The sequence below is a fragment of the Kwoniella shivajii genome, chromosome 11 (assembly GCF_035658355.1).
Source record: "Kwoniella shivajii chromosome 11, complete sequence".
Lineage (NCBI taxonomy): Eukaryota > Fungi > Basidiomycota > Tremellomycetes > Tremellales > Cryptococcaceae > Kwoniella > Kwoniella shivajii.
In genome coordinates this window covers 758,957-785,074 of record NC_085918.1, presented here as the reverse complement: position 1 = coordinate 785,074, position 26,118 = coordinate 758,957, and the positions used below count along the sequence as shown (strand labels likewise).

General features: G+C 43.2%; 7 protein-coding genes across 7 annotated transcripts; 3 read left to right on the top strand and 4 right to left on the bottom strand.

Annotated features, from left to right (window-relative positions):
• Nucleotides 1-1,175: 1,175 nt before the first annotated feature.
• IL334_007697 (uncharacterized protein) lies at nucleotides 1,176-7,355 on the top strand (the record flags this gene model as incomplete). The annotated part of the gene is made up of 7 exons (XM_062939387.1): nucleotides 1,176-1,754; nucleotides 1,815-4,321; nucleotides 4,379-4,575; nucleotides 4,678-5,298; nucleotides 5,364-5,611; nucleotides 5,684-6,280; nucleotides 6,357-7,355. 7 exons carry the CDS (start codon nucleotides 1,176-1,178, stop codon nucleotides 7,353-7,355), a joined length of 5,748 nt encoding a protein of 1,915 aa, XP_062795438.1.
• Nucleotides 7,356-7,763: 408 nt separating this feature from the next.
• Nucleotides 7,764-9,269, bottom strand: IL334_007696 (uncharacterized protein; the record flags this gene model as incomplete). The annotated part of the gene is made up of 4 exons (XM_062939386.1): nucleotides 7,764-7,955; nucleotides 8,038-8,118; nucleotides 8,186-8,999; nucleotides 9,085-9,269. The coding sequence occupies 4 exons, from the start codon at nucleotides 9,267-9,269 to the stop codon at nucleotides 7,764-7,766; spliced, it is 1,272 nt and encodes a 423-aa protein (XP_062795437.1).
• Nucleotides 9,270-10,911: 1,642 nt separating this feature from the next.
• On the bottom strand, nucleotides 10,912-14,224 carry IL334_007695 (uncharacterized protein; the record flags this gene model as incomplete). The annotated part of the gene is made up of 4 exons (XM_062939385.1): nucleotides 10,912-12,095; nucleotides 12,152-12,356; nucleotides 12,409-14,050; nucleotides 14,112-14,224. The coding sequence occupies 4 exons, from the start codon at nucleotides 14,222-14,224 to the stop codon at nucleotides 10,912-10,914; spliced, it is 3,144 nt and encodes a 1,047-aa protein (XP_062795436.1).
• Nucleotides 14,225-15,346: 1,122 nt separating this feature from the next.
• IL334_007694 (uncharacterized protein) lies at nucleotides 15,347-17,195 on the bottom strand (the record flags this gene model as incomplete). The annotated part of the gene is made up of 7 exons (XM_062939384.1): nucleotides 15,347-15,790; nucleotides 15,856-15,953; nucleotides 16,006-16,528; nucleotides 16,610-16,712; nucleotides 16,827-16,862; nucleotides 16,937-16,953; nucleotides 17,016-17,195. 7 exons carry the CDS (start codon nucleotides 17,193-17,195, stop codon nucleotides 15,347-15,349), a joined length of 1,401 nt encoding a protein of 466 aa, XP_062795435.1.
• A 329-nt stretch (nucleotides 17,196-17,524) lies between these two features.
• Nucleotides 17,525-18,497, top strand: IL334_007693 (uncharacterized protein; the record flags this gene model as incomplete). The annotated part of the gene is made up of 6 exons (XM_062939383.1): nucleotides 17,525-17,551; nucleotides 17,659-17,686; nucleotides 17,753-17,778; nucleotides 17,846-17,923; nucleotides 18,003-18,029; nucleotides 18,108-18,497. The coding sequence occupies 6 exons, from the start codon at nucleotides 17,525-17,527 to the stop codon at nucleotides 18,495-18,497; spliced, it is 576 nt and encodes a 191-aa protein (XP_062795434.1).
• A 306-nt stretch (nucleotides 18,498-18,803) lies between these two features.
• On the bottom strand, nucleotides 18,804-23,817 carry IL334_007692 (uncharacterized protein; the record flags this gene model as incomplete). The annotated part of the gene is made up of 8 exons (XM_062939382.1): nucleotides 18,804-19,198; nucleotides 19,408-19,678; nucleotides 19,754-19,936; nucleotides 19,998-20,401; nucleotides 20,458-20,656; nucleotides 20,717-21,269; nucleotides 21,362-21,849; nucleotides 21,907-23,817. 8 exons carry the CDS (start codon nucleotides 23,815-23,817, stop codon nucleotides 18,804-18,806), a joined length of 4,404 nt encoding a protein of 1,467 aa, XP_062795433.1.
• A 605-nt stretch (nucleotides 23,818-24,422) lies between these two features.
• On the top strand, nucleotides 24,423-25,846 carry IL334_007691 (uncharacterized protein; the record flags this gene model as incomplete). The annotated part of the gene is made up of 7 exons (XM_062939381.1): nucleotides 24,423-24,453; nucleotides 24,528-24,619; nucleotides 24,707-25,051; nucleotides 25,143-25,242; nucleotides 25,300-25,420; nucleotides 25,476-25,736; nucleotides 25,798-25,846. The coding sequence occupies 7 exons, from the start codon at nucleotides 24,423-24,425 to the stop codon at nucleotides 25,844-25,846; spliced, it is 999 nt and encodes a 332-aa protein (XP_062795432.1).
• Between the last annotated feature and the right edge of the window lie 272 nt (nucleotides 25,847-26,118).

The window sequence follows — 26,118 nt, the reverse complement described above, 5'->3', positions numbered from 1 at the left end:
CGCATATGTAGAATGATGACCTGTATCTCTCACTGTTTTTCTCGTGAACTGTTGAGAAGAGAAGTAATTCCTGTATGCGGTGATGTCACCTCTTTTTTTCAATCCTCTCAGTGGCGGTGTAAGTTCCAGCTCTGCACAGTCTCGTCACAAACAGTAAATCATCCTGAGCTATTCCATGTCATCTCTTGTAGGCTAGATGATTTCGTTGTAGGATATTGAGAGTTGGCGCTCTAGATCAGGAGAATAGGAGCGTTCGCTCTGCATGAATATTGGCACAGAACAACATTGTGGACTCATTCATAGGCGATTTCCCAACTGGTTCTTGATATCCACTCATGCCACGAGGATATCCTCCTAGAGCAGATTCAGACATGAAAATCTCTTGCGCACATGGATCTCATGATACTTCTGCGTTACTGCAGAGGACTACTTGTCATGAGGGTTTGACATGTTTTGCACTTCAATTAGACAAAAGTCCTCATCGGTGCATCAGATCTCAGCTCGAAGATATATGCTTATGATTCCCCACCTGCAGTAGTTTCCACGTAAGATACGTAATCATCCCAGAGTCATAGTCAAGAGTCCAGGCCCCCTTTGTTTTCTATCGTCCACGTGGTAGTAAGTAGTCTTTACCCATAATCTGACGCGTGTATGTAATGATAGAAAATGTTACGAAGTGGAGAGCGAGAAAGAATGGCATGGGTGAATGAATTGATCGCAGCGAGGACAGCAGCAGATGGATGAACAATAGTACTTGATATAAAAGATATCATTAGATGAAACACAACCACATACACAATACACTGAAAACAGAAAGTGAAAGCCATAGCTGTCGTCCCGAAACCAGAATCTATCGTTCCCGCTTTGTTCTTTCCTTCGAAGATCAACGGGATTGACCGAAACCTGAACAAACTGAATTCAGATTGCTTTACAAAACAGAACGACTACCTTATTTAAACTATCATAAGAGAAGTCAGACCTAGACAGGCAAGAACATCACGTTAGTACAGTATCAGAACATCACAAGATCGTTTCAGCGCATTTATCCACCTTGCTAATCTGGAAAAACAGCTAGGATTTTTGATTGTCCAATGACTTCAATATAGCTCTCTTTCTTGGTCACTCTACCACTTGGTAATTCAATGATATAGTACAAAAGGTGTTCTGGAACTACTATGGATGGGACTAATTCAAATGCAGAAGCAGGTCCATCGAGATCACGTCCACCTGCAATATTGCCAGTCGCAATCCCAGTACCAGATCCACAACCATTACCGCCTAGCAGACCTATACCTGATATCCCACCTGCTACACCACCCAGTACAGCTAAATCAAAAAGGAGATCTTGGTTCGGTTTTGGATCAGCTTCGGGCTCACCGAGCGTCATCACGACCCCCACTCCAGCTTCAGTATCCACCAAGAAAGGTCGCAGGAGGAGCAGTGTATCGATATACAATGCGGAAGCTGGTGGTGTAGACCTTGATCTCGCTCCAGTGATTAGCGAAGGGAAAGATAAGAAGACCTTGATATCACTCAATAAGGGGAAAGAAGGAGAGATAGAGGAGGAAGAGGCATTGACTATTGATGGAGATCCTGAAAAAACTGTAAAAAAGAAGAAAAGAGGATCAAAGGATATCAAGGAGAACGAGACATATGAAGTATTAAGAATGCAAGATCTAAGTGGGAGAAGTAAGGAGACTACTAGATCCACATCTGATCAAACCGTCAAAGTGTCCTCAGATGGACCGGATATAGTGAGTTTCAATCCGGGAGTCAAATGAAGAACTTCACCCAATTAACCTGTATCTTACCAGTTTCAACCTCAACCTTTCACTTCACGCATACGAAATTTCTCACGTACAGCAAGTGACCGCGACCCCTTTATCACCCCTACCTCAATTCCTACAGCTACACTTAAATCCTCTTCATCTTCCATGACGAGTAATCCTCAAGCAACCGCTAAACCCCGTACTTCATCAAGTTCTTCTTCACATCGTCAAACCTCATTGCAAATTGACAAAACTCAACCTCCCATACCTGTCGATGTTGATCGTCCATTACCTCCATTACCTCCCAAAACATCTTCTCTAAAAGCGAAGCAGTCGATGCCAGAAATGCCGAAAGGTATTATAGTAACTCCTAGTAGCCCTAGAAAATTATCAAAGACACCTCGTAAACCTCCTTTGACACAACGAAGAAGTAGATCAGCCACTGGACAATCTAGAGAATCTAAACAAGAAAAAAGATCCCAGAGTACAAATCCTTCGCCTACAATAGGTTTAGGTTTACCTTCTGCTTTACTCCCATCTACAAAAGGAGATACGGATTCACCACCACCACCTCCTGTTCCTTCGAAACCTCAATCTGTGTCATCACCCTTTCCTTCACGTTCCCCTAGTCCAATACCCAAGATAGCTTTCGTCGAACCAGATGATGTTCATCCTAAGACAGACCATGCACCCCAAGAGGAAAAACGAAAAGTCGTGAGGAGAGCGAGAAGTTTGTCTGGTTTCTTTGGTAAATCACCTCCAGCTGTACCGACGCCGAAACTAGAGGAACCGCCCCATTTCCAAGAGGAGAAGGACAGTCCTATGGCAGAGAGCGTAGGGAAATCAGGAGGAGGCGTGCTGGAATGGCTCGGTGTAAGAAAGACTTCAAAACGTAAAATTTCTGAACCCAGGATACTTGACCAGCCTGAAGGAGTTTCACCGCTCACTGTCCAGAATGAGTTTCAAGACGATCAGGTTGAAAACGAGAAGAATAGAGAAAGTCTTGAACCCCCTCAGCATTCGGGTCTACCCCCTTCTGGTTCTCCAAGACAATCTCCTCGACAACCTAAGTACAATTCAGCAGCTTCTACCGCCACATTAGTACCTCAATCCGGACAGAGCAAGATTTCAGGTATATTTACCCGACGTTCATCTGCCAGGACTACTGACGACGAATCTGAGCCACCATCAGTGAAAGTGGTCCCTATGGCTATACCCAATGCGAGTATGAGAAACCATACCGCTTTATCATCACAGTCTTCTTTCAGTTCACCTGCGCACGATCCCATCTCACCTTTCATACCAGACAGTGGACCTTGGGTGTCGACACCACAGAGTGAAAAGGAAGAAACATTATTCAGTCCTCCAGAAGGAAGTAATTGGGGACCTGGTAGGAGACCTTGGATGGAAGGTGGAGAGAGGAACAATTCTTCTAGATCATCAGTATCTTCTCCACTGGATTCACTTCCTGAGCAAGGTTTGCCACCCATCGAAGAACCTTTGAAACCGCCACCTTCCATGAGAGAAGGAAGAGTTAGATCATGGTCTGATGCTCCATTACCACCTCAGAGATTGACTGCTCAATCTTCGAATCCTCACTTACCGATTCCAAGACCAGCCACACCCAATGGACAGTCGATGTCACTATCGTCTTCGCCTCAGACTCCCTCTCGTCCCAAACTGGGCGATCGAGCGAATTCTAGTAACTCAGCTATCATAGGTCGCATGAAAAGCGTTTTCTCCAAGTCCACTAATAGAAGTAGGAGCAACAGCTTACTTCGCCAAGGCAGTAACGACATTGATGAATTCGGGACTATGCCTGGTTTTTCAGCTGATAGTAGAAGTCAAACAATGAGACCTTCAACTTCATCGTCCTCAATGGCTTCATCGGGTCCTTATAGGGGAAAATCCATAGGTGAAGAAAATATTAGATCTATCCCTCAAAGACCAGGTTCGAGTTCAGCCTTAGATATAGAGAGAATGCAAGATCAAGACAAGTCTAGATCTCCCAAAACATCATTTACGCCTTCCATGCCATCATTAGATACTCGACCTCAAGTTCTTCAGGAAAGTACAATGGCACGTAAGAATAGAGTCAGAGCATCAACCATATCGATGGCACCAACATCCTATAATTTCTTGCCGCCGCCTTCACCCAATCTTTTCCCCATAACAGCAACACCACCACGCAGACGTCCTGGCACGATACATAGAATTTCCAATGGTTTGTTTGGTTCTTCAATCAATACTACTTCTGGGCCTTCTTCGCCTCGAAGTTCATCTTTATTTCCATTACCTGCAAGATCAAGTGGATCAATCTCTTCCTCAGCAACCAATCAAGGGGGTGCTGTTCAGTGGGAAGATGGTTCAAATGGGTTTTTAAGCCCTGGAACTAGTCCGAGACCTTCTACAGGATCCATCTCAGCTGTAATGACAAACTCCATGATCAAGCAGGCTGCTATGAGAGAAGGGGACGAATCTCCGAATGAATGGTTGGACAGGGTAGTTGCGACTGTTGGAAGAGATGATATTGCTAATGTACTAGCTTCAAGGTAAGTCATATATAGGAATCATTACGCATATGAAGTCGATTAATGATGTAATTCCAGCGGAGATGGATTCTACACTGAAGCTCTACAAATATACATGTCAACTTTCGATTTCACTCATAACGCCCTGGATGTTGCTCTGAGAAGGTTGTTGATGCACATGAGTCTACCAAAAGAAACTCAACAGATCGACAGAGTCATAGAAGCTTTCTCAAGGAGATATGAGGAATGCGAACCCGGGTTGTTCGGACAAAAGGGTGAGTAAAGACGCTCGTCTGCTCCGGCCGTATACTCTTCCAAACTGTATACACTTTCGAATCTCAAAGGTTATAATTACTGACAAAATCGCTCTGCTACAGACAATACGTACGTCTTAGCGTTCTCCATGATGATGCTGCATACCGATGCCTTCAACAAATCCAACAAGAACAAGATGACCAAAGTCGATTATGTGCGGAACACCCGGATGGAAGGTGTAGCGCCAATCGCATTGGAGACGTTCTTTGATAATATCACTTTTACACCTTTTGTGTTTATCGAGGATGATACCGATTTAAAAGAATCTTCAGGATATGAATCTTCCTCATCCACATTTGGACCTTCCACCCCAACTTTCTCTGGACCAGGATCGTTGAACGCTGCAACTCTAATGTCAAATGGAAAAACAAAGATTGACGTATATCATATGATCGTTAGAGGATTACTTGGATCTCTCAGAGTTGATATAGAACATCAAATCCCATCTGAAAATCCTTTCTCATACATGGGCTCAAGACCTCTCATGGACCTAGATCAATTATGTAGAAGTTTTGCGGAAGCCAATTCCCTAATTATACCTTCTTTCATCGGTTCAGATCATCGTAGAAGGACTCCGGGTAAATTGACAACTCCAGCTAGGAGATATACCGTCGGAGCCAAAGATGAGAAACTAGAGGATTTAGTGTTGAGAGTGGTCAAAGTAGGATTAGTATCTAGAAAAGGTGATTCGCCTTTCGCGCTCTACAATTTTACCGAACGCTGATCTAAATGCTCATCATCCCTCTAGACGATACCGATCCAACATCCAAGAAGACTTCGCGGAAGTGGAAATCTTGGAGCGTGATACTCACTTCTTCTCAGCTTCTATTTTTCAAGGATCCTACTTGGGCTCTTACCCTACTTGAACAAGCTCGCTCCGCTCAGACTAAAGATAAAGCTGGACACATACTATTACCACGTCAAACAACCTTCAAGCCTGATGAGGTCTTCTCATTGAAAGACTGCGTGGCCGTTTTCGATCGTACTTTCACAGCTGTAAGTGTGATTTTGTCGATTACCATCAATCGGAAAATTTTGTAAGTGAGGGAGACTGATGATACGATATAGTACTCGAATACCTTCCGTTTTGTAATGCCCCAATCGCGACAATACCTGCTTCAATCAACTGACGAGTTCGAGATGAACGAGTGGGTGTCCTTGATTAATTACGCTTCAGCATTCAAGACTGTCAACATGAAGATGAAAGGTCCAGCAATGAGAAAAGATCAAGTTGTGTTAGCTGGAGCTGCAGCAGCCGCATCACACAAAAGAGAATTGAGAAGTGAAAACAACCAATCTTCGATGAATGGAAGCGGGAGTGGGAGTGCCAAAAAAGCAGTCTTTGGAGATTCCAATGGTAATAGCAACGGTCTCGGTCTTGGATTATCAGATATATCAATGGAGACTGAAGACGTAAAAGTGAAATCGAAAAACGGTAAAGTGGACGTGGATGTGGAAGAAGAAGGAAACGAAGTTGTGAATGAAGGTGAACAATTAGAAGAAGTATTCGGAGTTGTCAAAGCAGAATTGAAAGCTGGAAGAGGTCAAGCTGGAACAAACCGTTCCGACATTCCAGTCGCCGAAGATAGTGAAACCTCTCATGAGAAAGAATTGGATCACGATCAACGAAAACCAATTCACACTTCTCGTGTTTCCGTGATCTACGTAAGTGGATATTTTTTAGCTCTACCATATTTCACACTGGCTCATGTGATTCTTCGGTTTTTCTCGATTGAAATAGGAACATCTCAATGTTTTCAGAGAGAAATGCAAACCACTTGAAGCTTCTTTGAAAACGTCCCTTCTCCTCGTCAGGAATATAGCACTTCTCACCCCATTTCAGAAATCAACGAGAGATAGGTTATCAATGAGCATACCACCCTTAGCTCACAAGATTCGATCCGATCGAGTAGCTCTAACGAAGCTTAGACTATGGATCAAAATCATGGAACATGAAGGAGAAAGGGAAGATAGAGAATGGAAAGTAGTGAGACATGTAGCCTTACAAGCCGCCGCTAGAAGTCTAAGAGAAGATGGTATAGAAGGTGTAGTAAAGGACGTCAACAGGACATCTCTTGATCAAGCAGATATACCGAAACTCGCGCTGCCTATACCTAATTCAGAATTAGAATCGGATGGGCCAAGTCAACATCAATATCAAATTCAGAGACATAATATGAATAGTCCTGTAGAATTACCTGAAATAATCAGAAGATCAAGCGATGAACCACCACCATCTGACCGGAACGAAAACAGAAACGCGGATGGGAATGGTGGAAGATCAAATTCGATTGATCAAGTGAATGAGTCTCCTTCAGACATTCGTAATGAAGGACGAGGGTATAAGAAAGGAAGTGGTGGAACCTTGAAGAGAAGATCGAACTCTGCTTCTGATTTACTAAGTCCTCACTCCAATTTGAGGAGATCAAGTGAGGTGGCAGATCCGGCCACGTCATCGCCGATAACAACATCCAAGATCACAAGAGATAGTCCGTCAAATAAAAGTACGAGCGGAACGGATACTCCAATGATGATATTCACTATGGAATCGCCAGTGCAAGTACCCTCTGCGGATAACACTCACACGATAACTATAGTACAGGACGAGAATGGGAACGAAATGAGCAATCAACAATCAGAAGATCTAACGACTACGAACATAAACGACAACTTTAATGAGAAGGAAGAAAAAGAAGAAAAAGATGAAGCTGAAGAACAGCATTCCACCCGAAGCAGATAAAAGGGTTTCACTGATTCCTTCGGGCGATTTGATCATCACTACTAGTACTAGACAAGGACGATATGAGAATTAGTTGTATTTCAAACTCCCCAGTCTTACAGTACTGACTCGGCCAAATAACGTATGATGAGTAAGACAAAGTCAGTCGAACGACTTATTGTCAGTTGTACAGTAATTATGTATAAATATACACTACCTTCTTCTGGTCCAAGAGTTTCAAAACACCATTTTGTTCAACTACGTACATGCAAGTTGCATGTAACATTTTATATCTCCAGTGTCATTCGCAAAGAAAAAAGCACGTAGAGTCACCAAAAAGAGAATCAGGATTCGGTGTTTATTCCCCCTGTCACTAGGGATTCTACGTAATGATATTTCACACGACGATTTGTGTGCTCTTCATCTCTCTTAGAAAAGAGTGATGACGCCTCCTACAACAGCACTCACTACAGCGACGATACCGCCCATCATGAAAGTGGTGATACCTAGAGGAGCGAGTCTCTCTCCAGCAGATGCAGCCCCTGAAGCGGATGTACTTCCCGATGGAGTCGTAGCGGCTGATGTAGCTGTCACCGGGGTATTGGCCTCGGTGGAAGTGGACTGAAATTTCGAACAAAGTCAGATGTGTCCGGTGTATATATAGCGTGGTTGTCAGATGATGAAAGAGAGATGTAAAACTTACAGCTGCAGCGGCGGCTGACGAATAAGCTGAAGCAGCTGCTTGAGCGTTAGCATTCGTGTTGACGAGGACACTGTCGATTACCTAGAATTTCAAACCATGGCTTGTCAACGAATTTACTCGATCAGGGTTATAGTCGCATTCAACTTACATGAATAACACCGTTATTGATGATAACATCACTTTGTAGGATCTTGGCCGTTGAATTTGCTGAAGTTACATAAGATCCAGTTGAATTTGTTACGAATTTAAATGGTTCACCGCCGGCTGAAGTATAATTACCACTTCCCAATCCAGTTGAATAGACAGCAGTTCCATTGATGATATGGTTACTTAGGACGTTTGTAACTTGAGTTGAATTCAATGTACCCAAAGAAGATTGGATGGCACCTATAGCAGCGTCATTAGGAGCGAATATAGTTATTCCATTGGCAGAAGTCAATTGAGTCGCTAATCCAGGTATAGATCCTGCTAAACCGAATAATTGAGGTGCCAATTGAGGTAAAACAGTAGTTAATGATTGAGGTAAAGTGATCACTTGGTCAATTACATATACTAATAGATTTGCTGCGGCAGTACCATTTCCTGAGGCAGTAATGTTGTTTGACGTTTGAACAATTTGGAATCCAGTTGAATTAGTTGAATTTTTAGATAAAACTAATGGAGCAGTAAAGTTTCCAGGTAAAGTATAATTACCACCTCTTAAAGTTGTTCGGGCGATAGTATGATTAGGTGTTGACATGATTCCAGCAGGAGTACACGTGTTGTTGAGAATGTGGTATGATAAGATTTGAGTTAGCAGTGCATTGTTACTTAATATATCTTGAGAGACGTTTGATAGAGCAGCGTTGGAAGGTGCGAATACGGTTTTATTTCCTTGTGAAAGTGAGCCTAGTAATGCTTGACCTTCTGTCGTTCCTGCGATTCCTTGAGCAGCTGATACGAGCGATGTGAGACCGGCAGCACTGTAAAGATGTAAAGGGAATCAGGCCTTAGTTACTCTTCGACAGAGTCTACATGCCAGAATCGCATTTGGAAGAAGTCACTCACCTCAGAGCTCCCAAGACAGTGGTGAGATACTCTGTCCCATTGCTCGCAGCTCCAGAGGCTGTAGCTGAAGAAGCAGAGGCACTGGCAGAGGCAGAGGCAGAAGCACTGGCAGAGGCAGCACTGGAGCTTTGAGCTAACGCGGTAGCTGGGAGAAGGGCAAATAAAGTGAAAGTAGTGAACTTCATCGTATCGTGTTTTCGATGGTTTTTGCTTTTTTTTTCAAATTGAACAACGAAGGAAAGATAAAAGAGGTATGTGGGCAAGCTGATCTACATATATATATAGTCCTTGTGATTTTTTTTTAGGCATGTCAGATCGATCACAAGATTACATACTAATTCGTTTCCGCTTGAATTACCGTTCCAAACCACTCTGTCTCCCTCCCCTTTTCCCCACCTTTCTTGACTTCCTCGGCATTGATTTGATCCCCTTCAAACGCCTCCAAGACAGACACAAGATCACATCATCTTGACTCATCTTAACAGCATATGGGGATGTAGTAATACTTGGCGTTTAAGCGCAGTATTCAGGTAGTGAAACAAAGGAACTCTGTGAGCTCTTTTAAATAGTAGAAAAAGAGAAAAAGAGTCAGATGACTTACATAAAGTTGTTGAAAGTGCGAGCACAGGTATACGAGTAGTATCTCACCTTATATCTTACTTTCCCCTGATTTTTACCAAAACCATATGCCATCTAAGAAGAATGCATATCAGAGGGTTTCATAGAGAATGCCTTCATCGATCGAAAAACTAGAATCGCCCTTTCATCCCGATCTAACGCAATTACTGTTTTTATGTGCGAAAAGCCGTCTCATTACTGTACCCATAGGGACCTCAAGGATGTCTGAGCTTCGATCATGCGCTCAGAAGGACGAGATGCTTGGCACAGTGATACTCGTAGGGGGAAGAACGGAACAAAAATCCTAAGTCTTATTGTAATCTTACGAGAGATCATGAAAGTGATGTTATCATATTGCGACTTGATTTTGTAACATCCGCAACGCGATATACACAAAACTTTATGGTCTTATAGAAGAAAGTGGAAGTAGGACGAGAATCTCAGAGTGGTCCTCCTACTCTCAGTTGTATCCTCACTTAGTGTCAGAGTGCACAGCACTGCACAGCACTGTACAGACTAGATCGATGCCTGTTCATGAGATTTTCCCCCCAAGACAAGTCTCTGCGCTTGTCATCGAGAGCTAGATCATGTCTTCGATCCTCCTCAAAATGCCAAGTGACTAAGTTTCCCGTTTGCCAAATCTAGATTCTAGAATCGAATCTACTCGAGTAGAATACATCAGATATCGAAAGAGGATGACGAATATGATGTAAGAACGCGGTGACCCGTGGGGGTTATCACACAGACAATCTCGTTATCCCGCCCAGTTATGTTATCTCGCGTAGCTGAAACTGAAAATCGTTCCTGCTGCGCTCAAAGCTTAAATAATCGGGAAAGTTCTCCTTCCCATGTTGGTGGAATATCCCATTTCTGCTTCGGCTGGACATATCCCCTCACGGTCCGAGCCAGCACCAGAAGACGATCGTTGATCTCATGCGAGGATCGCTGCTTCTAAATTCAAAAAACAATGCATGGACTATAAGGTATCTACTCATTCATACAAACATACACACAAATCTGGATGAAAGAGAATGAATAAGTCAATGTGACAATGCTGGAAAATCATTAAGAACCCGAGGTATCACTTTTTAAGTACCTGATTCCCTCTTCTTCCGCTATTCGATAATCATAAGGTGACCTTGTCATACCTCAAAACGGTCTACTTTCTACCATCACAACCCCTATCCTCCCCGCCCCACTTCTTTATCCTCAGAGATCATCGTCATCCACATCATCATCCTCATCATCATCATCGAGTGTCATTCCTTCTCCGTGGTCATAATGTTCTCCCCCGTCATGGAAAGGCTGGTTATCGTCATCGAAGATAGGAGCAAAACTAGATCCAGCAGGAGCACCCATTCTACTGCTTCCACTTCTCGTTCCGGTCGATACTCCTCCTCCTCCAATAGGCGAGATGGCAAATGAGGGAGTAGGGGAATCAGTTTCCCTGTTCGATCGGAGTTTTCTCAATCTCGCTCTAGTTTGTCCTCCTATCGATGATGATGTTCCGCTTACTTGATGAATATGACGAGTTGGACTCTGACCTGAACCAATTCCAAATGAAACGTTCGTGAACGCAGGTGGATGTCTTCTTGAACTAGGTCCACTGAAATTTGAAAATAAAGGTAAAGAATCTAAATTTGCAGGTAAGGAATTTCTTCCGGCAATTCTATTTGATCTTCTACTTGCTCCAACATGAGCTTTGTTGTTCGGAGAACTACCGTGATATTGTCTCAGGCTTAGTCCATTCCATTTATCTTGTGGGTTTGACCTCGTATTGTAATGAGAAGGCGTCGGCGATCCGATATCTTCATGTTCATCCCATTGTTCGTACCTGGACAATTTCTTCTCCTTTTCTTTACCTCTTAGCCAAGCTGGCGTTCTCAATAAGTCCAAATTATCATCATCTATTCCTTCCGGGAAAGGCGAGGCATAAGTTGTAGGAGCGAAATTGAAAACGTCAAATACAGTTTGTCCACCTCTGTTGGAAGCTGCAACGAGTAGATTACCGTTGAAAGCGACTTGCCATACTGAGCTGATTCCAACGACCAGATCTCTTATACATGTTCCGGATCTGATATCCCATAACTTGAGAGCGCCATCAGATCCAGAGACGACTTTGGTCTCGTCGTGTTGGAAACAAGTTATGGCTCCTCCATGGGAGGCTAAAGTATTCCTCAACTGAAGGGTTTCGGGGTCCCAGATGCGTAAGGATGCATCGGCCGCTGCCGAAACCATGTAATTCGGAGATATGCCTAGCAAACCAACCAGAGATGTATGACCTGTGAGGGTGTGTAAACAATCACCAGTCACTACGTCCCATACTTTGACAGTGTTGTCCATGGATCCAGACGCGCATCTATTTCGGTATTGATCGTAAACTATGCTGTAGACTATAGTTCAAAATTATCAGCTGAGAGCGCGAAGTGGTAATCAGCATCAAACGCACCTTTTGCCTCGTGACCGGTTAAGACATGAATGCAAGTGCCCTTAACTATATCCCATACTCTCACAGTCATGTCGTATGAGCCGGAAACACATATCCTGCCATGTGTAGCGAGCGCACGAACCGCTTGGCTGTGACCTGCGAGAAGGTGTAGATGGTATGGATTGTCTTCGGATGGAGCAGGTTCATCTTCTGTACCGGATGCAGACTAGGTAGATGATGTCAGCCAGAGGTAAATAGATTTGGAGGAGGCGACTTACAGTTCTGTTGTAAGGTTCATCTCCTTTTGCAGGTAACTTCCAGACTCGTAAAGTAGCGTCTCTCGAGCCAGTGACGATCATAGGATAAGGTGGTTGCCATTCTTTCTCCTGCTCGTTCCAAACAGGTTCGACAATCTGTAAACACCTAACTGTGGATGTGTGACCATGAAACACGTGGACTTCTGTGAAGTCCTCCAAATCCCATATTCTTACAGTCCTGTCCGTACTTCCACTGACCAGAGTATCGCCCTTGTATTCTAAAGTCCAAACTCCACCTTCATGTCCGTCAAGTCTCTTCCTCAATGCTCCACCCATAGTGTCGTAAATGTTTATAGAATGATCGTCTGAAGCAGAAATGATCTTCTCCTCATCGAATTGCAAACAGGTCACAACATTCGTCCCATGTCCCGAGAAGGAAGTATGGTCAGGGCGAGTATGTAGCCATGATTTCTGATTTTGATATCTTCTCCTGTACACATGTTTCAGTGCCGTAGGTCTTTCTGGTTCATACGTTGTTCTCGATGGGTTCGTAGCTGAAAACATCCTTTCATCATCACTTGGTGTGTTTTCCCTTCCTCTACTAAATCCAAACATTTCCGCTTCTCTCTCAGCTTTCCAATCAAGAGTTTCGTATCTATCCAAGACTTTCCTCTCTTCAGCTTCTTCTACTCCTAGTCCGTACCAGAAATCATCGTCAATTAGACGTTGTCGCCATACAACCCTTTCAGTATCTATCATCCTTTTCCAAGTTTTACATACCCTCGAAGCGACTGCTAAACTCGCTCTATCGACTTTCCGGAGAATCTGAACAGCCACTTCATGAGGTAGCAAAGCGATGAAATCTCTTTTAAGGGCGATAGAGGCGAATGTTGATACTCTTTGTATTGTGGGCATACGTGATCTTCGAAGGAGATGCATCAAGAAATGTTGTTGAAGTCGATCGGGGAGTAAATCGAATTGAGACACTAAAGCGGGCAAGGATAAAAGAGATGATACTTCTACTCCGGAACCAAGATTAGGTGGCGAAGGAGAAGCTGATCTAGCTGGTGTGGAAGGTCCAGTTTCATGTTCAGGTGACGGCAAAGGTGAAAGTAAAGAGGAATTACCAGTTTGAGGATGTATCGTTAGTTCTTCCAAACCCCTAATCTTCTTTCTAGGTGGACTCCTCTGTCTAATAGCCACTTGCTCAGATGCACTTATAGGAAGTGTACTAACGTCTATATTCAGACCATCTTCTTGTCTACTACCTGGTCGACTGAAATTATGAGGTCGTTTCCTGACTTCTTTCCCTTTGGTCCTATTCAGAGCTTGCAAAAAACCCATCCTCTCTTCTTGACCGTGCGTCTTGGTATTCGCTGAAGGGGAATCGTAGGTACTTGAGGGAAGGGTTTTGGTCCATCCTGGTCCAGAGGATCGTAGGGAACCATCTAGATTTGGAGCACCAGCAGATTCATCTTGTACTATGACTCTTCGACCGCCAAGATTGAGGGTAAAAAATTCCATTTCAGCTGGCGCAGGTTGATTCGCTAAAGGGTATCGTTCATTCTGGAGGTGAGAAGGAAGTCCCAGTGATTCAGGCGGCGGTATACGAGGTAGGCATATCGGTGCAAATGATGTCGTTGTTCGTGTAGTATGGGTCACGCTTTGATAACTATCAGCTGCTTTTCCGTTTTGGGTACTATACACACAAAGCAGGAACTCACACAGTCTCCACGACAGCATCTTCCATTCTCAAAGTAGGCATTCCATTCTGCCAGCTGAACCCTGTCGTCGAATGTCCTCTGCTCGATGCCGTATGCGGTTCGTTGTGATCCATCCTTAATTCTTTCGTGATTCTACTTAATAGCGCAGACTCCAGGTTGATTTCAAAATAGGTTATACCGTATTGACGAAATGAGCGTGATGATGACTGCAGCTAAGAAATGATCAAAGAAAGCCAGTCAGATGATGACAAAGTTGCCGATGAAGAATTAGCTACATAGTCAAGGTGATCAAAGGAAGATGTGAAGGAGGTTTGTCAAGTGTATGTATGTACACACACAGCGAGGCTGTTCTTTCCCTTCTTCCTTCTTTCCTTCGTCCTGACTAGTGATTTATTACAGTGGGCTATCAAAGGAAGGGGAATGAGGGTGAGGGTGAGGGCGAGGGTGAGGATGAGATGACAAAGATGATTGAGTACAAAGGGTATGTAGGAACGGTTGAGAACATGAACAAGATGACACTACTTCGTAATGTTGGAAAAAGGAAGAAGGTATTTTGACTTACCCGGAAAGTTCACAGACGAGAGGATGGGAAAGTACGAGTAACCGAATGGTGACCTCCAATTTGGCCGACCTACCACAAGCTGGATCCTTTTCTGGTTCCAATGATGCCTGACTTAAAGATGTTCCGCTTGGTTATCACGCGTTTTGGGATATTCTTGCAACGAGGTATTATTCTATGTCATACAAGGAAAAAGTTGATGATGGTGAATCTTTGAGAAAATGAAATACGCTTAGATCCGAAGAGTCGGTCGTAGACCTTTTTACTTTGTTCGTGTCTATATGCGACGGTGGGCTGTCACTCTTTCTTCCGGGACAAGAAGCGAGGGTCGATTCAAAGGATATCGACCATTGAGCTGTGATGCGTCAAGATGATAGGACTGAAGGTTGAGAAGAAGATGAAAGAGATATGTCAAGACAGTCAAAACAGTGTAAATGAATTAGTGGTGGTGATGGTCGTTCGTCCCTGAACGCGTTGCTCAATGTCATTTCATGTTGTTCGCTTTAGGCAGATTTGGGATTTGGCTTTGGATGGCGGTCAAATAATCTCCATAGTCGATACATCACTTGCTATGTTGTATACACAATATATATACATACAAAGATCGTTGTTTGTGTCAATCAGAGCTTGGCTAGAATACTAAAACGACAGTGTTCAACTATGGTAGGAGCTGGCATTACGCTTCCCAACCTTGTGCTAATTCCTCTAATCTCTTTTCTCTACCTTTACCGATTTTAGGATGTTTCCCATAGATCTGTTTATTGACCATATCAGAAACCAGTTCGCCAACAGCTAAACTACTTGTTAATCCAGGAGAATTAAAACCTAATAATTCGATAAATCCTTTTCTATCGTCTTTGTGTCTTATTAGGAAATCAGAGAAACCAGCTCCTGGAGGTGCTATATTTGGTCTTATACCTGAATAATCAGGTTTTAGATTCAATGGATCAATATTGGGTAAATAATCCAGAACTGATTTAGAAAATGAATTTATTAATTCACTTGAATCAGTTGGTGATAGATGTTTTTCCCAAAATTCGGGATTTATACTTGATTCTTCTGATGATCCTATCACTTGAACATCCGGTCCAAACTTTATATGTCCGTCAAGATCTACTGTCTATTCATCCCAGGTTGATTTGATCAGTGATAGCATATCCTCACATTGATCTCATATAAACTCACCAGATGTGTACCGAGATGATCGATATTGGCACTGGGACAAGGATAAATCAATCTCGAGACTTTGCCTACTCCTGGACCTTTGTATGACATGTAGTTGCCTATTTCGACGTAGATCAGCTTGAAATCCCAAGTGAATTTAGAGAGACTCACCTTTAACAGCATACATCTTTACTTGTTCTTCACCCACTACACCTTCGGTTAAGCTTACAGCACCTAATCCAGCTGCGTTCACTAAAACATCCGCTTTAACGCTCTCTACATCACCTTTTTGACCTTTGTCTAAACCTTCCCAATTCGTTTCCAATTGAAATACCCAACCTCCCTTTGGATCTTTATCAATTCTGACTACTCGTGTTCCTAGGACTATCACACCTTCTCCCCTATTTTCATCATTTCCAGAAGGAGTGTATTCTGATTCTTCAATCTCACGAGATAAGCTATCTACTAATCCTTGAGAATCAACGATCCCAGTCGATGGAATGAGCAATCCACCACATACAGACGTCGATAAATCAGGTTCTAATTCGCGAGCTTCATCACCTGATAGAAAGACAGTTTGTATCGAAGACGATGACGACGGATCAGATGGATCCGAAAGGAATGAAGGATGTTGTGAATGATTTTGAAGTTTTTGCAAGTATGGTATCTGTGATGATGAGGTAGCTACGACGATCTATAAATCAAAAAAACCACAACACATGATATATACTTATTATCAGTCCAGTACCACAGTTTGTGATAGATAATAGCGCACCTTGCCAGTATACTTATACCCAATTCCTAGTTTCTTGCATCTATCATACAGTAAATCTCTACCTCGTATACACAATTTCGATTTCAGACTCCCGAGTGGGTAACTAAGCGCAAGGTGAAGTGTTTAGCCTGGGTGTTCTATTCATTACCACGTCTTTCGCTCTCTGCTTCTGGTCTCACTATCACCCAGTGTACAAGAGGAGAGAAATTGTACTTACTATATGCCAGAATGTATGACCTCTGAATTCCTCGCGCTAAGTTAGTTCACCAATATTAGCTTGTCCGCATTGCAGCTTCAGCGTATTGTAAAGTCAATGAAATAGCTTACGTAGTTTCCTGACCTAACTGATATCAAGATCAGTTCAATCTTCTTCTTCCACTTGGTGATGAGGAGGATAGGTACTTACTTGACCTCTACGCTCAACTAAGAAAGTGGTCTTGTCCCTTCCTGCATTATTGACCAAAGAAGCAGCTACACTTAATCCGACTACACCTCCACCTATTACCAGATGATCTATCGATGTTGAAGGTGGTTTGTATGGGTATAACTGTCGAAGTAATTTCGCTCGTGACAACGTTCCTGACATCCTCGCTACTCCTCCTGGCAAAAACTGATGAGATATACGTTGTTTTCTTTGCTGGACTGGGTCTGAAGAGTCAATATAGCTGAGAGTTCTAGATGAAAAACCAAAGATAGCTAGCTAGTCGGCCGTTGTAATCGATCGTGTTCGGATATCGCCGTTGTCTTCTGTTCCGACGGGAAATGTCACAACAGCAAAAGAACTGCAGAAGTGATCACCTCGACGGATGGCGGATGATGGTGAAGATGATGATGAGGATAATCGCGAAGGATGTGGTAATTTAATACGGGAATCTGTCCTTCAAGCAGTGTTTGAAAGTCCGCATTCCGGACGAAATGGCATGTCTGAAATTCTTGCAGAAGGTAAGTGACGGAATACTTCGTCTTCGGTACTTTCCGAGTGAACGATCTGAAAGCGTAATACGGACTAGAAAATGGACTGGAGCTGATCGGTAATTTGACTCTGCCAGTGTTGGTCGACCACTTTATCAAAAGGGGGTAAGCTTTGATTGCTTATTGATTAGATTGACACTTTTCATGTTGTTGAGTGATTTGATTGTCTAGGACATGACTCCAATGTTCTCTCATCAGTACGTGAGATATCTCTGCCGATTTGCAAGTACGCTCTGACTGACATTTGGTATTTTTCAATTCAAGTTACGATTAGTTGAAGCAAGACCGAAATACTTGAAAGGAGTATTTACGATTGAGCAGAAACACTTGAATAATCACGGGGTGAGTAGGTCTTATCAAATGAAGTTATATAATCCTGAAAATACCGCTGAGTATACATTGGCGTATTGGTAAAATCAAGACTATACATGGTGGTGTGATACTTTCGGTGAGTCTGAATATCTGAATTGATCGAAACATGATGATTTTAGAGGTTAAACATATTGCTAATGGACTTTCATGCTAGTTGACAGACACGATAACCTCTTTATCACTTTCAACACTCGGATTCCCACCACCAACAGGAGTCAGTGTTAATATTTCAACTGAATTCGTCCGACCTGGCGGGACACTCGGTTCCAAATTAGTCTGTGTCGGTATCGTAGAACAATGTGGACGGAATCTAGCTTATACACGATGTGAATTCTCAACTCCGTCTCCGAGCAACAATGAAAGTGATGACAACAAAGATAAAGATAATGGCGATGAGGAGAAAGGGAATGGGAATAAAATAGGAAAATTGGTCGCTTATGGAAGTCAAACTAAATTCATGGGTGGTTGGAACAAAGATAGACAATTCAGTCAAGATGGTCAAGTTGCATTAGACACCGAGTTCAGTAAGGATGCCAAGTTGTGAGAGTAAAGTATCCGATCGAGTGAAAACAAGTCTCGTTGGAAAAGATCAGGATAGTGTTGAACTATGCACCGTAGACGTCTCTCACTCATATACCAGCAGCGAAATTAAAGCCAGATTCGACATGGTAGAAATACATAGAGATATGAAACATGTTATGTACAACATTATACTCTAGATCTATAATATCTTGCGTTATTTCATCATACTATACAACTACAGTAAACATCCTATCCTCGGACTATCGATCAATCTTTTGGTCACACACCTTCCGATAAAGTTAGCCGCCTTGATACAGAGGACATGCTACTATCTTTCACCCAGCATCATCTCACCATCTTCTTCACCGTTCTTACTGCCCTTGAAATCCTTGTTCTCCATTTCCACTCCACCACTTTCGCTTTCTTTTCCACTAGAACCTTTCTTTTCCATATGCACTTCCCCTTCTCCTCCACTGAATCCGTTGACACTCCTTTCGCCCTTGCTCTCAGCTTCAACTCCTCGTCTTTCCTCGACTTCGAGTTTCGGTTTTATCCCAAAATCTAGTTTGCTTTGACCCTTTGTACCGACTTTCAAACCTTTACCTAATTTTTTGGCACGGACTTTCTTCTTGATTCCTAACGTTAGGATCAACCTTGAGATTTCGTATAACTGATGCAATCTAGCTTTCACTAGTGATTTGGAAGTCCCGTTCGATTGATCGGCTGTGATCATTTTGTGATTCTGTCAGCTGCGTTATTCCATTTTTCAGACATATTTGGACGACAAAGTTGTGAATATGCCATCAACGGTAAATCACTCATTTGTCAATAGAGGTATGAGCTTTTCTTCCCGACAAACACATATTCCACTGCCCGTCATATGGCACGATACGTCTTCGTTTCTCGGATGACCACTATATAGAATCACTCACATATCCTATCTCTGCATCTTCTCAGGCCATCTCTGACTTCCTCAACCTCACAATCGCTCAACAGATCCTTGACGCTTTTATCGCCGCTTGAAGTGATTGTGGTTTGATTGAGTAGATTTTCGATGTCTGACATTGAAGCATAAAGAAAGGATATAATATGATTGATCTGATCATAATCTGGTTCAGTCGATTCTGGAGTTCGAAGGAGATTCGATATCAGATCAACTGATTGAAGGAGGCACGTGAGTGGAGGAACGGAAGGGGGAATTTCCTGCAATAACGAAAGTGATCAGCCTAAAACATACTTTAAGATGGAGAATAGCAATAAAGGGGATTGATCATTCACCATAGTCGAGACCTGATCAATGGTTCCAGGTAAAAGGTATTCTATTCCCAGCCAACAATGTACTAGCGTACTTTCTTCAGTCTTCTGACCAAGTGAGTTGAGGATAGCAACTTTGACAGGGTGATCATATTCCGCAGTGGAATTAGCGATAGATTGCGCAATGAATTTCGCCTGTTTCAGCTTCTGGAGAGAACGCCAATCAGCTTCCTCCTCGTAGCCACCGTTCTACGAAGGATCAACTTACATTTTTAGAGACATCGAATGACTTCTTCATAAGGGTTCCTATCGTTTCTCCAATGATCCTCCCCAGAGCAGATGAAGTGAACTTGTCAATGGAGAGTATGAGAAGGATTGAAACCCATGATATGTCTGCCGCACTGTCAGATGCAGCACGGAGAATCCGGCAAAAAAGTCCCATAGCTGCTTCACGCTCGATCATAACCTCGGATCGCTCTTGTTCTGCTATGTCTTTCCGCCCAGAACTATACAGAAAGACAGATTGCCTTCCGCCTAGGTCCAGGATAAGATCGCTACACTTTCGAAGGAATCGAAGTATATCATCTTTGCCAAAATAATCTTCGTCTTGCAATAAATCGATGAAAGTAGACCGAGCGACATCTGACCAATCGGTCTCACACGACATTATACCTACAGTAGGACATCAATTAAGATGTCCATAGACACAGCATTCTGCTCCTACTCACAGTTAGATAAGAGAAAGTCTCCCATTCTGCCTCGTCCTCCACTTTCGACGAAAGATACCGCTCCGGAAGTGATAAATTCTCCTAGAGCGATTAGATCCACTTCCGAGTCCGGCTGCTTCGCTATAGAATCAATAATCTTGAGAACAGGATCTTCGATGATCTCAAAGCTGATGAATCGTTTTTGATCTTTTTGCTCAGGCTGGTAAATTGAAAGCATTGTTAATTCGCAATATAACGTGATTGAAAGCACAGGACTCACTCTTCTCGGATCTTCTTCCCAAAAACCTTTCCAAATCAGTTCATCATCTTTTTCAATCTTGATACCTGATTTCACATCTTTTATCAAACTTTGATCGATGACTATACCTACATCTTCAATCCCGTCAAGCGCATCATCCAATTCCTCTCCGTCCTTGATCACGTTAAGATTGGGAGATGTCAAATCGTCTAGATCGAAATCAGTTTCAGGTGTTGGATAAGCATTTTCTCCATTCCCATCCGATTCTGACTCCAGACCTGTCTCTAGTTCCACATCCACATTCAATGAGATTTCTTTGTAGACCTCATCCAGGTCGTTTCCTAACTGAATTTTCTTCATCAGTCCATCGAACGCCTTCGTCTCGTCTTTCATTTTCTTTTGCTTTTCCTTGTATTCAGCTTTTTGAACTGCATCAAGTTTCGCTTGTCGTCGGGCTAATCGTTCAGCTTCGACTTTGGCTTTCTTACTATCCGATCGAGCTTGAATGGCTGAACGAAAGTTGGGTTTGACGGAAGAAGATTGTGGTTCTGCAGGTGTTTTGGAAGCGACGACACTAGGAGGGCATTAATCCACACATTATCAGCAATCACGTTGGCGATCATCCCGGATTAGGACAAGGGGTCATAACGTGAGATGTTGGCTCACTCTAAGAATCCAGCCAAATCACCGCCATCGTCGTTCTGCTCTTCGTTGTCTTCATGCATCCTTTCTAGATCGACCTGAATTTGTTTTTCTGTCTCGGCTTCTTCTTCTTTCTCCCTCTGACGTCGTACTCGATCATCCTCAAGAAGCTGATCAGACCTTTCAGCCATAGCCCTCCGTTTGTGAGCGGAAGATGGTGATGGGGTATGGTGGGGTCTTTTTAGGGACGAATGCGGGGTAGTGACCTGGCTTCTGGATGAGGTGTGAGGTTTAAAAGGAGTGACAGGCAGAATTTTGGCCGGTGTAAGATGTTTGGAAGGCGTGATGTGCCTAGAAGGGGTATTAGGAGTCGACCTTGCGAGTGAAGGTTGTTGAATGATATCTGAAACAGGTTTATTGGGCGAAGCAAGCAAAGTGTCATCTTTTATCTTCATCAGATCAGGTTCTTCGCCATCGCTGGTAGCCCATTCATAATCGTCAAACTCATCAAGCTACACCAAAATTTCCTGTCAGCATGGACGAGAGTATCGATTATTATGACAGCTCACCATATCGCTTGAGTTAACTTCCTCTTTTGCAGCCTGTAATACTTCAGCTTCCCCATTGTTCACTCTTTGCTGCGATTCTGGATCGCCTAGGAGCTGGTTGAAAGCCCGTCCTTTCAGAGGACTTGAGCTGAGTGACTTTGCAGGTGAAGGCTCAGCAGTCTTATCCTTGTTCAGCGGAGCAGCTATTGGTGATGCGTAATTGGTCGGGATAGGTGTAAGAGTTGATGATCGGGAACCAGATGAATCCGGCCGGGGAGGGGGCCGAGGTCGTTTGTTGGGCGATATCGGTCTTTTTATAATTATTGGTGGTTTGTTTTTGATAGGTGTGAAGTTTTTCTTGTCGGTCTCTTTCTCTTTACCTTTTGGTTTGCTTCTGGACTCACTTCGTTTAGATCCACCAGAAGAATGTGTACTTTCTATTCTCGGCCAATCATGTATATTTGTGCTTGGATCAGGTAAAGTATAGGCTCCAGGTTCCGGACGAGTTCTTGATGGTTTTCGGACTGGTTCCTGATGAACACTGGGCTGTTTAGGTTGATAAGCAGATTCAGCCTTCGTACGTTGAGGAGGGTCACGTTTCTGTGATTTGAGCTGAGTGCTCTGGTTGTTCTGAGATTGGGTTGGGTGTGGAGATAGGTTGTGGGATTTGATAGGGGATTTGATAGGCACTGATGGACCCGCTTCACTTGGAGGCGCAGGCCTATTGGTTTTAGAGATTGTTTGAAATGATCTTTGCCCGGTAACAGCACTGGGAGAAGTTTTTGGAACCGATTGTGAAGCGGTTGATGATGATGATAAAGGATTTACCTGTCTTAGTGGGGATTGTGATATTGATGGTAAAGGTATACCATTCTTCAACGGAGAGTCCATCTTCTTATGTCTTGGGGAATTCGAACTAGAACCGGAACCAGATGGTAGACCGAATATCAACGATTCTCTCGATATAGATCTTTTCATTCCCATTCCCATTGCCACTCCTATTCCTTTTCCTTTTCCCACATCGAGCATTTGTCCTGGTTCAACAGAATTTGTTCTACTTTTCGTTCCATCCCGTTTTCTCTTTTCGAAAGCGGCGTCTAATTCTGATGTCGTGAGTCTTTGTCTAGTAGATTGAGGAGGTAATATCCTTCTCTTCTGAGGGGATAATGAGATATTGTTGCCTATAAATGGACCATTAGGTTTATTGACATTCGTATGAGGAACGGATTTCAAGGGCTGTGTAGCCTTTATTGGTGATTTCGTTGTTGTCGTTGAGGATGAATCAGATGAACTTGAACCTATATATATTGGTTTTTCTGGACTTAAACCAGTTGTGTTGCAAATACCTTTACTAATGCTTACTGGCGTTTTGGATTTTTTCTCCGCTCTAGAAAGTGACCTTTCCTTCTTGACGGAACGTTTCATATCTTTATCTAACGATGTTATAGATTCCAAACTATCACTAATCCCAAGTTTCTTCTCGTGTTTCTCCTTTGGTGATGTAGTTTTTCCTTCTTCGTCTGTGTCTGAAGTGAGATCTATAGGTTCGGTGGATTTTCCTTGCCCTTTGCCATGTGCGATGAGATTGGCGAATCTATCAGTGAATCTATTGACATTAGGTTTCTGATCTTTAGCTTGACGTTGTGAGGAAGACAGTACTCCTCCGCGATTGATGTTCAATGGAGGCCTTTGGGAATTTGACCGCTGAGCCGAAGGGAATCTTGACGGACCAGCTGTGGTGGTCGGATTGATACCGTTTCTACTACTTGACTGCTCTTGCGAGCTCCTTTGAATCGTAGAAGACGTTGATAGACGGTGTTTTCTACTCTCATCTTCTACTCGAGCTCGAGCTCCGGTTCTATTTCCGGTTGTCGAAGGCGTTGACGAGATTGGTAGTTGCGATTGAGGAGATGGTCCAGGTGGACCATTCATCTTTTTCTTTCTCCCTTCCTCCTGTTGAGTAGGAAGATGTATTACCCTATTCTGGATACACCAATTACAAACGATATTGATGACAGTAGAGATTCATTGCATGACTGGATTATCATTTTTGTTTTTATCTTTGCATAGTACACCCCTTCTTCCTCCACCCTCGTGTACACACAACCATTAACCATTGATTACATAATAGATTTTGTGTGTCATCACGTGACTTGAGAAGTATTGACGCGACTGCCCTTGTCACGTTTCTGTAGGATGTGATCTGCCACACTGCAACTCAATCCCGTATAAGTCCGAACAAGATGCAGGTTTTTAAGCTGCGGTGGCAAAATAAGAAAAGGAATTGTGTCCCCCCCCCTGGGTCTATGACGCAATGAGGCTAGTCAATTAAAATGAGAAAAATCAAATAGGTAAATTACCTACCTCGGATCAAAAGAAAACGGAGAGAGCAGTGACGCCCCATATCATATACTCATCAATTATCATACATTTTATGGAAACATATAGTTATATCCTTTCTATCATATATCACAATCCAACAGTACTCTAACTCCTCATATAATCTCTCATACCTAATTTCCAGATAGCAAACAACAATGTCTTACGCTTCAGTAGCCAGTCACAACAGTGAGTCCAAGTTGCCATCGATCCTATCTCTCCTTTCTCACGGAAAACAAGCTGATCAAACCGCATATTCACAGTCCCATTCGGAGAGATGCCTCAACCCGATCAAAACCTCGCTGAAGGTCATTTCGAAGGTGAAACCGAAGCTTCCAACCACGTTGATTCCAAGGTGATTTTTCCATTTATTCTCATCAATCTCCCTTCTCATTAGTAGTTGCTATTCCGGATACTAATGTTTCTATTCATCTGCAATCAGATCAACGTTCTTCCCGCTGGATCTGACCCCGAACACCCCGTTATCGAGCCCGCATCACCCCCTAAGCCAATCAGCATTAACCTTCACCCTGCCGCTGTTCCTGAGCCATCCACATCCGAGTCCGCTCCTAAACCCCTTCCTACACCAACCAAGCACAGCGTAGATCTCCCCGAGAGCGGTGCCGAGTTCGAGAAGAAGGTAGAGGAGAAAGCCGAAAAGGCAGAGAAGAAAGCTGAAAAGGTGGAACAGAAAGCTGAGAAGAATCTTGATAAAGCTGAGAAGAAAGCCAAGGAAATCGGTAAGGAGATTGAGAAGAAAGGTAACGAGTACAGCAAAAAAGCAAAGGTAAATTCCTCGCATCAATCAATCGTTTTTTGAGATTATACGGTTAGGGAAATCAGTGCTAACTTGGATTAAAATGGGTTTGTGTCTATAGGCTGAACTCGAAGAAGTTGAATCTGCTCTTGGACCATACTGGGAGAAGACCAAAGATGTCGTACTTCGACCTGGTACCCTTGGTGGTCTCATGGGTGTCGGTGAGTTTGTTCTCCCCTCGACCATACCGATTCAACTGACCTTGAACATGCGAACAGTCAACGTCGGTATCCTTGGTACCGCTGGATACTTTGCTTACACCCGAAAAGACCAACCATGGGACAGACGAATCGTTGGTGGAATCGTTGCGGGTACCTTGGCTTTGTTCGGTGCTGAAGGGTGAGCTAGATCTTGAAGATGTCATCAAAAACATAGCTTATTCATTAGTGTTCAGTTACGTCGCCGAATCGTACCTTGAAACCGAAGAAGGCAAACGGGAGGCTGAACGAGCCAAATCAGAAGGATCCAAATTCTACCTCCAAGCCAAAGAAGTTATTCTCCGACCCCAAGTTGCCGGTGGTCTCGCTGGTGTAGTGAACGTTGCCATCCTTGGTGCTCTTGGATACTTCAGTTACCAAAACTGGAACCGACCTTGGGACAGACGAACAGTCTCTATGATCTCCGTTGGTTTACTCGGATTAAGCGGTCTTGAAGGGTGAGCTCGATTGAACACAACGTTTGTGAGATATCTTGGCTAACGTTGCATTGCCGCTCAGATACGCTGGTAAAGTATACGCCGATAAGGAACTCCCCAAAAGAAAGTAAGAAATAGATCAAGATAGGGAGGAATGACAGGTTTTTTCACTTTTTTTTATTTACTTTTGATCATTTGATTTCATCTCACTTTTCTCTCTGTTGCGTTGTTGGTTACTTTGTGAGCAGACAGACTATTATATACACCCCGATCATCATAATTTCAGATATATATAAAATGCAAAAACATGTAACAATATGACTCTCATCGTGAATCGTTGGTAACGCTGGATGGATTGTCTTTTGATTACGTATAGTAACAGGCGGGTGAGTTTAAGTGATCT